The 15,947-nt window shown below is 54.1% G+C and overlaps 3 protein-coding genes across 8 annotated transcripts; 1 reads left to right on the top strand and 2 right to left on the bottom strand.

The window, feature by feature from the left end:
* Window positions 1–342: 342 nt before the first annotated feature.
* On the bottom strand, window positions 343–7,101 carry LOC102084251 (myo-inositol 2-dehydrogenase). The gene is made up of 9 exons (XM_065037865.1): window positions 6,756–7,101; window positions 5,661–6,164; window positions 5,118–5,188; window positions 4,516–4,624; window positions 3,427–3,557; window positions 3,054–3,161; window positions 2,625–2,743; window positions 2,368–2,524; window positions 343–1,737 (listed from the first exon to the last, which is right to left on the bottom strand). Exons 1-9 carry the CDS (start codon window positions 6,998–7,000, stop codon window positions 1,589–1,591), a joined length of 1,593 nt encoding a protein of 530 aa, XP_064893937.1. The 5' UTR covers window positions 7,001–7,101; the 3' UTR covers window positions 343–1,588.
* CCDC27 (coiled-coil domain containing 27) lies at window positions 7,067–9,532 on the top strand. 6 transcript variants are annotated; one of them, XM_065037880.1, is made up of 6 exons: window positions 7,067–7,405; window positions 7,653–7,783; window positions 7,916–7,993; window positions 8,270–8,482; window positions 9,076–9,180; window positions 9,294–9,532. In XM_065037880.1, exons 1-6 carry the CDS (start codon window positions 7,267–7,269, stop codon window positions 9,429–9,431), a joined length of 804 nt encoding a protein of 267 aa, XP_064893952.1. In that variant the 5' UTR covers window positions 7,067–7,266; the 3' UTR covers window positions 9,432–9,532. The 6 variants fall into 6 exon arrangements, with proteins under 6 accessions (XP_064893952.1, XP_021137440.2, XP_021137441.2 ...); XM_021281765.2 differs by having other exon boundaries at window positions 7,916–8,002; XM_021281766.2 differs by having other exon boundaries at window positions 7,916–8,002; window positions 9,280–9,532.
* Window positions 9,533–9,675: 143 nt separating this feature from the next.
* LRRC47 (leucine rich repeat containing 47) lies at window positions 9,676–15,016 on the bottom strand. Its single transcript, XM_065037864.1, has 7 exons — window positions 14,393–15,016; window positions 13,862–14,308; window positions 13,004–13,120; window positions 12,782–12,897; window positions 11,863–11,965; window positions 11,367–11,456; window positions 9,676–11,066 (listed from the first exon to the last, which is right to left on the bottom strand). Exons 1-7 carry the CDS (start codon window positions 15,014–15,016, stop codon window positions 10,833–10,835), a joined length of 1,731 nt encoding a protein of 576 aa, XP_064893936.1. The 3' UTR covers window positions 9,676–10,832.
* Window positions 15,017–15,947: the final 931 nt, after the last annotated feature.

The following is a 15,947-nucleotide window of genomic DNA, read 5'->3' as shown; positions in this document are numbered from 1 at the left end:
AAGCGATGCACCCCAACCACGGTACCCAGGGTACTTTTTGTAACGTTATCTTTGGAAAATGTGTTATTTTTATAGCTGTGGCTTCTCTTATATTTTTTTTGTAACACAATAAAAGTACATGTGGGAATTCCAGCACCTGGCAACTAAACCCTTGCCTGCACGGGACGGAAAGCGGCTCCTACCGCAGCGAGACCCCAAGGGGGGGAGCACAGCCCCGAACCCCCCAGCAAACACAAACCTGCCCATCGCACCCAACGGCTGCACTGACCGCAGACGGGCAAACGGCTGCTACTTCATGGGTAAAACTTCCTTTTCTTCAATAAATGACTAGAAAATAGAGAATGGAATTGACATTAATCTTTATCATTAAGACACAGTTTTTCTGAGTTTGAAAAATTACACTGTTAAAAACAATTTCCACAAACAAATGGTCTTTAGTTATAAATGTAACCGCTATTGCTAGTTTAGTTATATATATCCCATACGTAAGAATTGGAAATTGATTAAAATAAAGAATCTAGCCAGAAGTGTCATTTCTAAAGCAACACTTACGGCAAGAACGTTATTAATACAATAAAAACAGCTTTCAAAAGATCTGGAAAACCAGCGTGTGAGAAACAGACAAGAGGAGTCAAATCTCTACATGTGCAATAAGCTCCACACACGAATAAAAGGTACGGAGACCTGGTCTACAGCAGAGCTGCCTGCCGGTCAAGGCACTGACTATTCCCATGGTGTATATTCCACATCTGCTGGAGTCTAAAAATACCTGTGAAAGACACAATCAGATGCCCTTCCTACACCCAGGGATGCGATTATTAGCTCAGCTTTGCTACCGAAACGTTACCGCACGAGAAGAGCCCGGGGAGCCGCGCGGGTGCCGGCAGCAGGAACAGCACCTGTGCAAATCCAGATTGCATCCTCAAAACGCCCTTGGATAACGCAGGGTTTGGCACCAAAATGCCCAAACACATCGCTCCTCTACAGAACAGCCTTGGTTTAAGGCCTTAATGCCAAATCTCTCTGTCCCTAACGTCAGGACAGCCACAGGTTTCCCTCCTCCTTTTTCATTTCTTTTTCTCTTTCCCCACAAGAAAATTAGCTCATACCTTCTTTCCAAAAATATTTAGAAAATGTAGTAAAAATAACAACCAAAACAATAAATAGGAGGCCCAAAGGTGAGTTCAGCACAGACGTCCCATTCCTGTGTGCACCAAAGGGAAACCAGCACAGACCAGAGGGATGCGCCCGTGTATTATTTTGAGCTTTCTATCACCTCTGTCGTGCAGCTGCCAGGAACCCCCCCCGTGCCGCCCCCAGCGCGGCGGGCGACGCTCTGACCCCTCGGCCCGGACACCGGGCTCTGCCCAGCGCCGCAGGGGCCAGACCCCCAGAATACTCGCAGGGCTCCGGCCGAGGCGCCAGGACCCCCCGCGGCCCCAGCGCCGAGCGCTTCTGGGTCAAACGCGCCTCCGTCTTCAGGGCATTCCCCACAGAAACGGCAAAACCACACGGAGACGTTGCCAGGCGGGCAGACCTCGCTGCAGCAGAGTTGAACGTTGTCCTGCGCCACAGGAAACAGTGGCAATCACATTATCTCCGTCTTGATTACCGGCGCATCTGTTGCTTCGCTGCGCAAGTCAACGGCGGATCCAGTTCTCCAGGACTGCTGGGCAGCTGCAGCGACCCGGATGGCGCACAGGACCTGCTCTTTGGTGACGGCGGGGGGCTCCGTGCCTGCGGGGACAGCAGCGCGACGCCCGGGTTACCACCGCTCGGCCTGTCAGGACTTGGCCGCCCACCACCACAACCCGCTCCAGGCCCCGCAGCTGGGGCCTCACGTCTTAAAAGGAAAGTTTCAGCCCCCTCTCCTTCCCGTCCCATGACTAAAACCTTGTGTTTGTGTCAATGCAGCCCGCAGAACAGGGATGCTTCCACTCCCGGGCAGCCAGGCCTCCAGCTGGGGTCTCCCTGGTGTTCTAAGCGGCTGCTTCCTTCACAAACACCAGTAAAACCCAGTGCCACTTTTCCTCCACATTTTCATTTCTTCTCAGAACAGCTTCAGATCACCGCCCCAGCCCTAGCCTGTCTCACTGACTGGAAAGCCCTGTGAAGCCAAGCGGTTAATTGTCATTTCCCTAAGTAAAGGCAGGCAGACCGGCCTGTGAAACGCTGCTTGTGCTCGCCAGGAGCTCGCCCATCACCTGCACGACCCTGGCTTCAGCTCGGCCACGACCAACCTCACTCCTGGTTTTCACACCCACTCATTTATTTGGGGGACTTCAGACACAAACTCCCAATTGCAACTGCTATCGGAACAGCTTCCAAGGGAAGGTTTCACTAAAAGCAAAGGCAGCGCTGTCCCACCTTTCAGCGTCCTCAGGAAGTGTCGGAAGAGCTCCCTGTGCGCGTCCCGGTAGCGATCAGCTTGGGTCTGGGAACACAGCGACACCGAAGTCCCGTGCTCTGTAATCCCCAGGGGATTCTGATTATCGACCCGTAATGTTCCTTGAGAGCCGTGAACCTGCGGGGAGGCAGCAGACAGGAAGGAGAACCCTAGTTTTGAGTGGTTTTGTGCTGGCCCGCGGTGTTGCGACAGACTCGACGGAGCAGCGGGAACGCACCTCCAGCCTGTGGTCGCAGGTTTTGGTGCAGTGCTGGCTGACGTCCAGGGTCACGATCGCTCCGCTACGGAATTTCATGCTGATCGCCACAGTGTCTGCGTCCTTCAGCTGGGCCAGATCTGAGCGACAAAGAGGCACTCGCTCACGGCAAGTGGCAAACGTGACATCCCTCCGTTGCCACAGAGCTCGGTGACATCCCACAGCAGCCTCTCCACGTCAGCGGGGCACTGACAGCGTGCACAAATCCCCCCTCTGCTACAACTGCTTGAGAAACTTCCCTTCCGTTTCACTACACTCTTTTTTCAGCTGGTCTATGATGGAATAACTACATCATGGCTACTGTGGTCTCGTACACTCCTTCTTCCCAATTTTAGTGCCACAATCACAAGATTTATTTACACGATAAACCACCACAAGTTTTACTCTTACCTGCACAGAACGCATGCCCCAGGGAAAATATCGTATCTGGTGCGCTCTCTCCCAACAGCAAACTGACAATATCTATATCGTGCACCGCAGCGTTATAAAAAATTCCACCTGGAAGAAGCAAAACTGGGCGTTACGGTCTCCACGTTTAAAACCCACAGTCAATGTCCATTTCTGAACTGCCCCAAGACCGAGAGAAAAAGCCCCCAATATCGGGGAAAGTAACAGCAAAAGCAAACAGAAAAACGCAACAGAAATAGAGACTGGTAAAGAAAATGCCTCTCAAAAGAAAACCTGCGCACAGACACAGGGGCCCCCCCCAGAACGCAGGGCGAGATGTATTTCCAGCCCTGGAGAGGCCGCCGTGCAGCGGTACCTGCGGCCCTCAGCAGGCTCGGGGCCGCTGCTGGGTAGGTGCTGCTGACGGTGCCGACGCGGTGGATCCTCCCCAGGGCACGGCTGTCACGGACCTTCCTGCGCAGGAACTGCAGCGCCGGGTCAAAGCGCCTTCACAGAGAAACAGGGGACGCAGAGCAGTTAATTAAGAAATTAAAACTATAGGGACTGAAAGCATTTAAAGACCCACTAAATGAGCCCAGCTCTCCTCAGAGCTCTGCCTACACATTCACTTTCAGGTGAGCATTGCCCAAAACCTCAGCTGCGGCTCAGCCCTACGCTGCGATCAGACCCGCGCAGAGCACTCCAACGGCCAAGCCTGGGGCAGACGTTTTGTGTAATTACATACTAGCGTATAGGAAATATACATATATTTGCCCAAATCAATTTTATTTGCAATGAAATAAACTCTTCTCAGCAGAGGAGGACAAATGATCCACGCGTTTACTAACAACCCACATCTGCTCAGCAATGGTGTTAAGCGCCAAGCGCAAGTTTAAAGCGGCATCCTCAGCTTTCAGCAGAGCTCCCCAGGTTTCTGCAAGTTTAACAGAGCAGGAGTGAATTAAAATTAATCTACTTTCCTTTTGTTTCAATTAGTTAATCTTAAGGGTCCAGATGTAAGGTCACAAGTAGAAATATTACTTCATAAAGATTAATAAATCTATTCCCATTGGATAGGCCAGTATTCTAACATCAAGCAAAATTCTCACGGCCATGTAGCTTAATAAAATGACAGCACCAGCAGAATATTTCCTCGAACAGACTGCAGAGATGTGGACCCCACCTGCCTCTGGCCATTCTAAAATAAAATGGACCTCTGACATCCTGAAAGCTCCACCACTTGAGCAACCCCAGCAGCCATTCGAGTGAACAGTTATTTTAATCTCATGACAGCTAGGTTTTCTCTTCATTAAGCATGAAGAATTAATCCAATCCAGTTAACTCTAAGATGAACATCAACATAAGTTTATTTGAGGACAAACTCAGGAAAGCCCGAGGAATCAATGCTACTTTCAGACAGGCGCTTCTCGTCAAGTATAAATCAGAAGAGAAATGCTGGTCTTACTTGTAGAATCCGCACACCAACGGCCTCCCACATCTGTCGGCTTCATCGAAACAAGCTCCTGCCCTCTGCCTGTCCAAACTGGGCAGCCCCTCGCAAAACACCCCTTTTCCTGGGGAAAACAGTACAGAACACAGGGCTGAAGGCAGGACACGATCTGCACGGAGCGTTCTGCTCTTGCAAAAACATGTACACGTTGTTATGTGCTAGAAAGCGCGTTGGATAAAACTGAAGCACAGGGTTTTGTTTGTAGACGCCACGAGCTCCCTTGTGGGCTCCAGCTGCGGTGCCACCGGCTGGTGACGGAGCCAGGACGCGTGACCGCTCTGCCAGACCCCCTGCGAGTCCCGGGGCTGTTTCCAGCACCAGAAACGACGCACGGCTGCGCTGGGACCCGCGCAGCACAAACTGCATCGGCGTTAAGCCATTAATGCCAGCGGCATCAGCGGACTAATTTATCTTTAATCGTGCAACAAGACAGCGTGCACAACTCAAAGGACACAGCGGAAACGAGGGAGCGCTCACACTGAGGGTGTTCAGCAGGTCCGCCCCAGCCTGCGCCACTGACTACACACAAAAGCTGGACCTGCAGCCGTTCCTCTTACCTGCTCGTAAAGCGTCTATTACGATCTCGGAGGCTTCCTCAGGCGGTGAACAAATAACGGCTCCAGAGACTCTGCCGAAGTCAAAAGAAAGATCTTCAGTGAAGACAAGCTTTTCATTCGAATGAACAATGCTCAAAAGCTCCTTTCAGTTACAATTTTTTTTATGATAGCTGCCTTTAATTTTGAGAGAGTTAAAAAAACAAGACATGAAAGCCCACCGCTCCAGAAGAGCAAGTTACATTACAACAGGAACTCGGCACCTGCTGGCAGGATGAAACACGAGACAACATATTTAGGTTAGAAGTGGCACAAGGCAACTGCATTGCTTTTCCTGCACTGTAAAGTCCTTTAAATGTGTCCTTTGAAAATGACTTAAAATCTGCTGACTCCTCAGGGACTCCTGACACCCTACGTAAGGCTCAGCCTGTAACGGCCCTTTGGTCTCACTCCATTCCCGTACGCGCAGCCAGACAAGCGCGGTCTGGATCCGCTACAGCCTCGTGGGGGGAAGAAACACGCACGGGAGTCGGTGGTGGTCAGTACCGCTGATCGCTTAGCGCCGCACCGGCGTCCTGCTGCCGCAGCACCCTGGTGCCGGCCAGGAACTCGGCGCCAAAGGCACGCTGCACCTCCTCCAGCTGGTCCTCCACCACGTAGAGCAAGCAGCAGCCGTTCTCCTCCAGCAGGCTTTGAAACAAGGCTTTGTCAGCGAGCCCGATGCCGAACAGGGCGAGGCCAATGCCGCCACTGTGCTGTGAGGCGGGCACGGCGCTGTCGGAGGCCTCGGGTGCAGAGGTCCTGGTGCGGAAGGCAGGAAGCGCTGAGGGGCGGCTGGCAGAGGTGGAGGGTGTGGGGTCTTCCCTGGGGGGGGCTGTGCTCACAGTGGGGGTGACGGGCTGCAGGGGAACCAGCGGCTTGTGGCAGGAGGGCGGCGAGGGGACCATGGCGTAGCCGGCGCTGGTGCCGGTGAGGATGAAGGATGGTGGGGAGAGAAGGGAAGGTGCGTCCAGCTGCAGCGGCAGCCCGGGGCTGTCGGGACCTGCGGAGCTGGGGAGAAAGGAGGGGTCTGAGGTGAGGGGCTGTGGCCCCACAGAGCTCCCCTGCTCCCACAGCCCCAGCCAAGAGCCACAGAGTCGTTTTGGTTGGAAGAGACTCTCAAAATCATGGAGTCCAACCATAACCCACCCCTGGCACTGCCCCATGTCCTGAGAACCTCATGTCCGTCTGTCCAGCCCTCCAGGGATGGTGACTCCTGCACTGCCCTGGGCAGCCTGTTCAATGCCCCACAGCCCTTTGGGGAAGAAATTGTTCCCACATCCAACCTCAACCTCCCCTGGCGCAACTTGAGGCCGTTTCCTCTGCTCCTGGTGCTTGTTCCTGGGGAGCAGAGCCCGACCCCCCTGGCTCCAAGCTCCTTTCAGGCAGTTCAGAGATCAGAAGGTCTCCCCTCAGCTCCTGTTCTCCAGCTGAACCCCCAGGTCCCTCAGCCGCTCCATCACACTTGTGCTCCAGCCCCTCACCAGCTCCGCTCCCTCCTCTCAACTCGCTCCAGCACCTCAAGGGCTTTCGTGGTGCGAGGGGCCCAAAACTGCCCCCCGGATTCGAGGTGGGGTCGGGGAAGGCCGGGGCCGCACTCACAGGAGCAGCGGGCCGCGCAGGCCGTGCTGGCGGAGCAGGCGGCGGTTGCGGTAGTGGCGGCCGGACGAGAGGTGCTCCAGGATGCGGTCGCGGCGGACGCGCATGGGCAGCTGGCAGGAGGTGCAGTACAGCGTCTCCACCACGGCCGGCTCGCCCGCCGCCCCGCGCTGCAGCAGCTGCCGCCGCACCGCCAGCTCCGAGAACTCGGCCGCGTAGTCGTGCAGCGTCTTCTTCTTCCGCCCCATGGCGGCGGCGCGGCCCGGCCGGAAGCGGAAGGCGCGGCCCAGTTGCCAGGCAACCGGGCGCCGCGGCGAGGCCGGGAGGCGGAGCAGCCCCGAGCAGCCCCGGTCCCAGCCCCGGTCCCGGCCCCTCGGCAGCAGCCTCCGTGGCGGTGCCCGGCGCCTGACAGCGGCGGGAGCGGGGACGAACCGCCTGCCGGGACACCGAGCGACCTCGGGCTTCAGCCGCAGTTCTCAGCCCAGCTCCCCCGGCACGCGTCCTCCCCCAGGGGATGGAAGGGAGCAGAGAAGCCCCTGGTGAAGCTCTCGGCGATGCGGATGCTCGCAGGGCCTCGCAGGAGCTGCAGGAACCCGAACCAGAGCTCCGGGAGCAGCTGCAGAGAGCGAGGGCCGAGTACAGCATGGCCACAGGTACGGGGGCACACAAAACAGTCACAGCGGCTGCCATGCTCGTCTCCTTGCGATTCTGCTCCTTTTACCTAGAGAAAATTCTAGGTGAGGCTCTCATGAGCGCAAAACCTCCTGGTTTCAGTTGTTGCTTGCAGAGATGCTTTGAAACCAGTTTCTCTTTCTCTGCTCATGCCTACCTGAAATAAAGGAGCCGTGAAGCTTCTGGCAGGGATTGGGTCTGCTGAACGGTCGTACCCCAACTCTACAGGTGTCATTTCTTCCCTGCAAAGACAACTGGAGATCCAAGAATCCCAGCTTCGGAGAATCCAATCTGAAAAGGAAATGCTCCAAAGGAAGCTCAGAGAGCGAGAACATCAGCTACAAGGCTTGTCTGCCAAGGTACCGCCCCAAGAGCACGGTGGCCATCGTGTCAGCAGAGCTGGCGCAGGGGATTCGGGCTTCGTGCAACAGTTCCCTTTCTCCTAGACAGGAGATACACAAAACTGAGGTGTAAAATATTTTCTCTTTAAGTTTTGCAGTCTGACAGAAGAACAGGAAGATAAAGAAATGATGGTGACAATAGAGAAGGAGAACTGCAATCTACGACAAGTAAATTCGGTGCAAAGCCTCTATAGAAGATTCTTGTATTAGCTGCTTAGTTGTCCTTGTTTTAGGCTTGGGCGAGTTTGCCACATTAAAAAACCCCTACTCAATCCAGTAGTTTTAGAGAAAACACCAAGTACTAACGGCTACCAGTACTGGCAAGGCTGTTAATCTGTAGACTCTGCCCAGCAAATACAAGAAGCATTTGGACCAGATACTGGGAAGATGCAGCCAAGCCTGCTCGCCTTCTTCCTCACAATAATGATTTGTGTGTCCCCTCAGGTTGTCGCAGAACAAGAATCCAAACTGGCTGAGCAGCGCCAGCTGATCAGCGAGCTGCAGGAGGCAGTGGGGCAGCTGCAGGAGGAGGTTCGGAGCAGCCGGCACCGGCTCCGCCAGCAGCGACAGGCGCGGGACGCGGCGCAGAGCCAGGCAGAGGCCCTGCAGCACCAGGAGCTGCAAACGCGGGTGGCACTCGAGTGCCTCACCAGCAGGGTAAGTGTGACCCCGCACTGCAGGGTCCTGCCTCTGCCTGGGGACACGCCAACCATTTCAAGCACAGGATGCAAAAGCTTAGAGATACCTAGGGCAGAAGCACAGCGGGAGATGCACCAGGGCACTGCAGCCCTTTGCTCTCGGGGCCCAGCTTCCCGGGGCCAGAGGTGCAGGAAGCTCGGCCCATTTGCTTCCCAGCTTTTTAGGATGCGGCTCTTACGTCACTCACAAAGCCAACAGGCCTCAAATACCGGGAGCCCCTGAGAAACAAGTTCAGGACAGTTACATCACCAGATTTCTAATATCCTTCCAGACTCAAATAACAGGTATCATCTTAAAGCCATTTCCTGCAGGTGTACGTGCCAGGTAGCAAGTACAGAGCCCAACCCCTGGGTAAGGGACTCAGTCCACCCAGAAACACATCATAATCACAGTACTTGAAACAAAGCCCAGCCAAACTGCCTGTAATTTCACATAGAGACTGTCCGTTTCATCCTTCCCTAGTACTTTGTCCAACAGCGGTCTCTGTAAATCCATGCAAATGTCAAAGAATCGTATATAAAGACTAAACACACCTACTTCTTTATCAAAAGTTTGAAAGGTATCGAAACAAAATAATCCAGGCTACGTTCAGCACAGCAGGCATGAAGGCTCCCCAGGCAGAGCTGACGGACGAGGAGGTGCTGGAGGCGATGCAGGTACGCGGCTCTTCCGCTCCGCTCCTGGCGGCCGGCAAGGGGCTGACGGGAGAGCCCCCGCAGCACCGCGCTCCACCCCACGCCCTCCACCTTATACAGACCCCTCGTTTCAGAAAATAATCAGTGAACGGATGGATTTCTACCACTTGCTGAAACAGAGAGGCATCAAGACCCCATCGCTCCCCAGCATCGACACGTCCACTTTAATGCCTCCCAGTTCCAAGGGACGGAGAAAGAGCCCGGCAAGGTAGTGTCTTCTAACGCCCCAGAGGAACACGCCGCCAATTCAGGCTCCCGTTCCTTGGGTTTCACATGGTGATTTACTAACAAATTAAAACTTGTTTTACTGAAATCGAGTTCTGTGGGAATATCTACTTGAATTGTTTGAACACCAGTAGCTAGACAGCGTGACGTTGCCGTTCTCGCAGTATACAAGAGCGGCTCTGGCGAGTTGTGCGGTTACACGACTGGAAAGTTCACCAGTGCCACAACAAGTGACAGTGACTGCAAGAACTGGTTTATTTTTCCACTCAATATGCAAGTCCCAACACATGGCCATATTTGATGTGCTATCTGGAAGTTCAGTTAGAGCTCTCTATATCATTTTTAACAGAAAAAAGTACCAGGATCATAGAATTGTTTTGGTTGGGAAAAGACCTTTAAGATCATCCAGTCCAACCATTAACCCAGCACTGTCCAGTCCACAACTAAACCCTGTCCCGAGGCCACCCAACTCATGGAGAGGTTTGCATTCATCCAGATAGCAGCCTGGATGGAAACGTCACCCCGCGGACTGCAGAACTTAGAACCTCTCAACCACCTGTATTCTGGAAGGTGTCCCCAACATTCTCACGTGGGAGTGACAGAGGAGGGCCGAGGGGGCAAGAGTGCTGGTATTCCAGGCATTTGAGGAGCTTTAGCAGTGTTGACTAAGGCAGCGTTAGCTCTCTGAACGGAACTGAACTCTGTGAGCACGAATAAATTCAGTGCTCGACCAACAGTAACTGCAGGAGCACACAACGAGGTCACTGCATTGGCACTTCCACAGGGACGGACGATGGCTCTAACGCACTGCGACACACAAACCCCTGCAGTAAATTCAGCCTGAAATGGCAGCTGTGTTCACAGCCCAACGCAGAAACCATCGCTTAGAACTCAGTCCTCAAGTTCTAACAGCAACTACCTTTTCACAATTACTCCGGATATAAAACGATGCAGAATGAGGTGTCAGCGAAGCAGTTTTGCGTTCTGTCTTCAGTACCAGTACATATAACATGACTCCGTTTCACTGCTGTCACCTACTGGATTTCTCAGCTTAGCTGCCAAAACAATAATCCAGCTGAAGCAGCAGGAAGCAACACTGATCTTACAGAGAAACATGACCGCACGCTCCTTTGATAAATGCTAACACGTCACAATGATTACAAGTTCATGCACTCTCTCTGCCCGTAAGTTCACGTTTGAAGACGCTGTTATCTCTACCTGGTCAGAACACTGGTGACTCTATTAAGGCTGAAAGAATGAAACGCTCCCTGGCCAGGCGGGATGCTCTGCATCTTAAAACCCAAACCACCTCACTGCGTGCGAGGGGCGGTGTTGAATACGGGGAAAATAAAAAGAAAATGGAATAATTTTCTTAGCTGTGATAGCTGCTAACGTATTACAGTCAGAAGGGAGGAAACTGCGGCTAGGTCAGTTTTTGAAGGATAAAGTACTCTCAGGTTTCCATCCGTGTCCACCACCCGCACCTGCTCCAGTGCCAGCGGAACGTTCCTGGGCTGTGTGTTCTGGTCCAAGTCCACTGGTCCACAAAGAGCATCCGATTCGTTATCCGAGCCCGACTCTTCCTTGTTTTCCAAGGTAGATCTGTTCAGTTCTGCAATTTTCTGTTAAAAGCAAAATACAGAAAACAAGATTAATTATGTTCAAAGTCAAACCATAAATTTCCAGTTGAGGCAACACATTATTTACCCTGGTGAATGTTCAGGTTTGCCAGTTAGGATACAAAAATATAAAACCCATTGTGATACAGCATGAATGGAAGTGTATGTGAAGCAGAGGGAATAACAACACTGCTACTACAATAAAAATCAACTTCTGTATTCTTCTCCACACACGTGAGCAATTAAACATTTCACTAAGCAGCACACAAAGAACAGATGGCATTATTTTACTGAGCTTCTTACCAGAATTAGCGTGTCCATGACATCTTTGCATATCTGTAAACTGGAGTCGCTCGTCACTTCTAGAAACAGATCCCGGGTGTCTTTTCTAACCTGTAGGAATTGCACAGGTACAGTAAGGAAGGAGAACACACTCACCCCGCTCACCTGGCACCATCTCCATGGAGCGAAAAGCTTTTGTGCTCCACTCAGCCGCTGGCCAAGCGCTGCCTTTCTCTCCAAGTCCAAGTCCCTGTTCCCGCCCCTCAGCGCAGCCCCCCTGCAGACCAGCGCGCTGGACAGGTAACAGAGCTCTGCACATCCGCTAAGCAAACACACAGCTCCAAGATCCATCTCAATCTGACAGTCCAGCACAGGAGATTCAGGCTTTGAAGATTCATATTTGGAACGCAATCACAAGTTTCACAAAACTGCACATATCTTTGAACCTGGAGTTAAATGCCTATCAGTAAAAAGAAATACTGTTTGTGATTAATGTATTTCCATTAAGAGAGATTACCTTTGTTTTCTCACTGTTGGTGATGGGTGGGAAAGAAATCACGGCTCCCTCGGCATCCACAAGACACGGGTAGTTATCTTTCCCGTCCAACAGCTGGAGGTACCTGCCAAGAACAAAAAGTGGGCAACTGAAACAGCAGCTGGATACAGCGGCACAAGATAGGGATGAAAGCAAATCGGCGTGTTCCTGATCTACCATGTAGCAAAACCAGAAGTCGAAGCACTGAACTTCAGCAAACCGGTACCGGGGCGCAGAGCTGCGGAAAGCAACGGGCTGGGACCGTAAAGTAACTCATGTTTAAATGTCCATGCTGTCGAAGTACAGATGAGCTTCTGGAGCTTTCAAAGATCTCAGTGCTCAAACAGGAATAGCAGAGCGCGCTGCCTGATCCTTCCAGACAGCGTACTCTATCTACTCCTGCACACTATGGCGATATACAGTTCTCCCATCGCATACTTGCCCGATTTCCCCACACTGTGCGAGTGATGGATCTGGGCGGTGAACAGGGACACTGCGCATTATAGTTCATCTGTTCCTACACGTGGATTTACCGCACCTCTGATTCCCTTAGTTTATTGAACATACGTATTGAACATACGCTTCATTCCTCCTTGTTTCCTATTTCCTACACTAAATATATTTGTCACCTCTAAGAATAATTCACATGACAAGAATTCACTCTTGATGCAGCTAGAAGTAATGGAAGGCATTTGTCACCCTCGTTTCCCTCCAGGTCACTCTTTATGTGTAAATACAGCTCACTGGTTTTCATCTCAAGCTCGTGCTGGGTTTGTCAGCCCCATCACCCTTACAGATGATGCTTTATAATACATTTGAGAACCCTTTCTGCAGTGCCATTTTTCCACATGAGTTACCAAATTCACCTGAAGAAAAAGCAGCAAGAGATCGGTGTACTGACCTGTGCAACCCAGAAACGTTCTGCCGCTTCTTCTGTTTCCTCTGCTCCTCAGCCTCTAACTGCAGCTGGCGGAGAAGATCCTTTGCCTTGATCTCCCTGCGGCCCAGGGGCGTTATCTACATCACATGAGAAAACATTTGACCGAGTTTAAAGCTTTGTGTGAGCCACAACACGCACCGGACAAACAGGCGTGCAGAGGCCCCGGGACGCCGCTGGCCCCACCTGCAGCTCCTCGGGAGGCCGCACGTCGTACAGCAGAGGACCTTTGATCAGCCGCAAGTCGTGGGTGGCAATTGTGGCCGCTGTCCGCCTTTCACAGATGTCTTCGTGCAGCTTAGTCTAAAACATAGGGAATGCCATCAAAATATACCCAAAATATCAACATGATTTACTCCCCCTAAGGTTTAGATTCTTCTCTGTTTAATGTTTGTGGCATTATCAGCTAGGTGAGTAATGCTTTTGCACTAAACAGAGCCCTTCTCTTCACCTGTGAAATGATTTTATGCGAGTTACAACCCAAATGTAAAGATAATGAAGCACAGTGCACCACACGTTTCTCAACTGGGAGACACAACAGCTTTCAATGAGAAAACAATCACAAATACGCGAGTCTCATGATCTGAAAGAAGCCAACATCTGCCATCTAACGGAGAGCGCACGATGTGCCAGGCGAAAGTCTGCGGTTACGATACCCCAGTTGGAAGGTTCGGCATGTGAGACAGTTTTAGCACAGACCAGGGAACCTGGCGCCAAACCATGGTACTGCTGGCGTGGAGGCAGGTTTATTGTTAGTTCTCAACAGGTTCCACAGCATTAACAAGTTATTGTTACACAGGCAGCACAAACACACGTGCGTTCATCACCCTCTCGCGGTAACCATCCCGTCGGGTGCTTCAGGAGAACCGGTTCTGCTTTCACAGACCGCCCGGCGCTGGCAGAGGCCGCGCTGCACCGCCGACCGCCAGACCCGCGCCCCCCGATCGGAGGATCGGAACTGCTCTGCTGGAAGGAGCCTCAAACCACGCGCTTCCAACGCTGCTAGTAATGTTCCCGTTACAAACAGGTAACTGCAGCACCCACCTGTGCCGTCAGGAACCTCTTCAGAGCATTTCCCGGCTTCAGGTTCACTCCCTTCAGCACGCAGCACACAATGAAGGGTCGAACATCTTTGACGCCTGGGCTGGCTTTGACCACCAAGGGTGCTGGGTTTTCAGAGATGTGCAGAACCTTCACCAGCAGCTTGCTCGCCTCCTCCAGCTCATCCTGCTCTGCATCCCCACCGTCCTTCTTCTGCTGCTTCTCCCTCTTCTTCTTCCTGGCCTCCTCTCTGGCGTTCTCAGCCTTCCCCTTCCCGCGGCCGCCGGCCCGCAGGTACTCCAGGATGGCCTTTGTCTGGCAGCCGTTGACCATCTTCTCCAGCCGCTTGTCCTTCAGCTGGTTGCCCCTGAAGTTGGCCTCCTTCAGGCGGGGGCAGTCGGCCAGCGCGGCGGGCAGCTCCCGCAGCTGGTTGTTGGCCACGTCCAGGCTCTGGAGGAGACAGACACACAGACGGGGCGCTCAGGGCGCTGGGGGGACCCGGCTGCGCGGCTGGGACCGCGGGGCCGCCCGCACCTTGAGCGCCGGCAGGGCGGCGATGTCAGCGCCCAGCTCCTCCACCTCGTTGTCGGCCGCTTCCAGGCGGCTGAGCAGCGGGAAGGGCCCGTCGGCAGCGGGGGGCAGGAGCCCGCCGGGCAGCGCCCGCAGCCGGTTCCCGGAGAGCAGCAGCGCCTGCAGCTGCGGGGCGGCGCGGGCCAGCCCGGGGCCCAGCTCCCGCAGCCGGTTGCCGCTCAGGTTGAGGCTGCGCAGCTGCGGGAAGGCCGGGGCTCCCGCCGGGGCCTCCCCGGGCCCGCCCAGCGCGGCGGGCAGCGCCTCCAGGCCGTTCCCGGACAGGTCGAGCAGGCGGAGGGCCGGCAGCGGCCCGCCCAGCCCCGCGCCCAGCCCGGCGGGGCCCAGCGCATTGCCGCTCAGCACCAGCGTGTGCAGCGCGGGCAGCGCGGCCGCCAGCCCCGGGCCCAGCTCCCGCAGCGCCGCGCAGCCGCTCAGCTCCAGCGACTGCAGCAGCGGCAGCGCCAGCAGCGCCGCGGGCAGCCGCCCCCCGCCCGCCGCCACCCGCTCCGCCACGGCCGGCCCGGCCAGCGCCAGCTCCCGCCGCCGCTCCCGCGCCGCCGCCTCCAGCTCCGGCCAGCCCGCCGCCATGGCCGCTCCGCCCGCCCGCTCCGCTCGGCCCGCCCGCCGCCCCGCCCCGCCCCGCCCGCCCCGCTCCGCTCCGCCCGCCCGGGCTGAGCCCCGGAGAGCGGCGGCCGCGGCCCCTCCGCGCCCCAGGCAACCACAGACCCACCGCAGCAAGTGACGTCTTAAACGTAACCCAAGGGATCACGCTGTTGTCACTGTCACCCCCGTCCGCAACCGCTACCCTAAACACACGTAAACCCCTTCCGGTTAAATCAGTCTGACACCAATCGGAGAGACTGATCTTGCAGCTTTAGACCTTTTGAAACCCGCACAATTAGTCGAGTCCTGGTCTAACGCATCTCTTCAATAAAGTGTCCTTTAGCTCAACGTTGCTCATTATGATTATGTAATGCAACATAAGACCTATGGGGAGAGGCTGAGGGAGCTGGGCTTGTTCAGTCTGGAGAAGAGGAGGCTTAGGGGTGAGCTCAGCACTCTCTTGAACTACCTGAAGGGCAGTTCTAGCCAGGTGGGGATTGGGCTCTTCTCCCAGGCATCAGCAATAGGACAAGGGGCCATGGGCTTCAACTCCGCCAGGGGAAATTTAGGCTGGATGTTAGAAAGCAATTCTTTGCAGAGAGAGTGGTCAGGATTGGAATGGCTGCCCAGGGAGGTGCTGGACTCACCGGCCCTGGAGGTTTTTAAACTGAGATTGGCCATGGCACTTAGTGCCATCATCTAGTCAATGGGCTGGAGTTGGATCAAGGGTTGGACTGGATGATCTCTGAGGTCTTTTCCAACCCAGTCCATTCTGTGATTCTGTAATATGCAAATGTGCAACCAATTGGCTCTTTAGGACTGCCCCGAGCAGATAACGTTTTGTATTTAACAGCTGTTACTTTTCTTGCTGGCGTGCTGGCTTTATTCCAGCATCCAGACTGCACAACTCCTTAAT

The sequence above is a fragment of the Columba livia genome, chromosome 21 (genome assembly GCF_036013475.1).
Source record: "Columba livia isolate bColLiv1 breed racing homer chromosome 21, bColLiv1.pat.W.v2, whole genome shotgun sequence".
In the NCBI taxonomy this organism is placed as follows: Eukaryota; Metazoa; Chordata; class Aves; order Columbiformes; family Columbidae; genus Columba; species Columba livia.
Note: the sequence above shows the minus strand (reverse complement) of the source record. Positions and strands in the feature narration are given on the sequence as shown.

Excerpts from the sequence above, each read along its gene's own strand:
- CCDC27 (XM_065037877.1), top strand. The coding sequence starts at position 7,267 with ATGGAAGGGAGCAGAGAAGCCCCTGGTGAAGCTCTCGGCGATGCGGAT. Across the intron at positions 7,406-7,652 it reads CGAGTACAGCATGGCCACAG|GTGTCATTTCTTCCCTGCAA; the intron begins GTACGGGGGCAC and ends CCAACTCTACAG. Across the intron at positions 8,003-8,269 it reads ATCTACGACAAGTAAATTCG|GTTGTCGCAGAACAAGAATC; the intron begins GTGCAAAGCCTC and ends GTGTCCCCTCAG.
- LRRC47 (XM_065037864.1), bottom strand. The coding sequence starts at position 15,016 with ATGGCGGCGGGCTGGCCGGAGCTGGAGGCGGCGGCGCGGGAGCGGCGG. Across the intron at positions 13,121-13,861 it reads AGAGGTTCCTGACGGCACAG|ACTAAGCTGCACGAAGACAT; the intron begins GTGGGTGCTGCA and ends CCTATGTTTTAG. Across the intron at positions 11,966-12,781 it reads AACGTTTCTGGGTTGCACAG|GTACCTCCAGCTGTTGGACG; the intron begins GTCAGTACACCG and ends TGTTCTTGGCAG.
- LOC102084251 (XM_065037865.1), bottom strand. The coding sequence starts at position 7,000 with ATGGGGCGGAAGAAGAAGACGCTGCACGACTACGCGGCCGAGTTCTCG. Across the intron at positions 5,189-5,660 it reads GCGGCGCTAAGCGATCAGCG|AGTCTCTGGAGCCGTTATTT; the intron begins GTACTGACCACC and ends TGACTTCGGCAG. Across the intron at positions 3,162-3,426 it reads GAGCCTGCTGAGGGCCGCAG|GTGGAATTTTTTATAACGCT; the intron begins GTACCGCTGCAC and ends TGCTTCTTCCAG.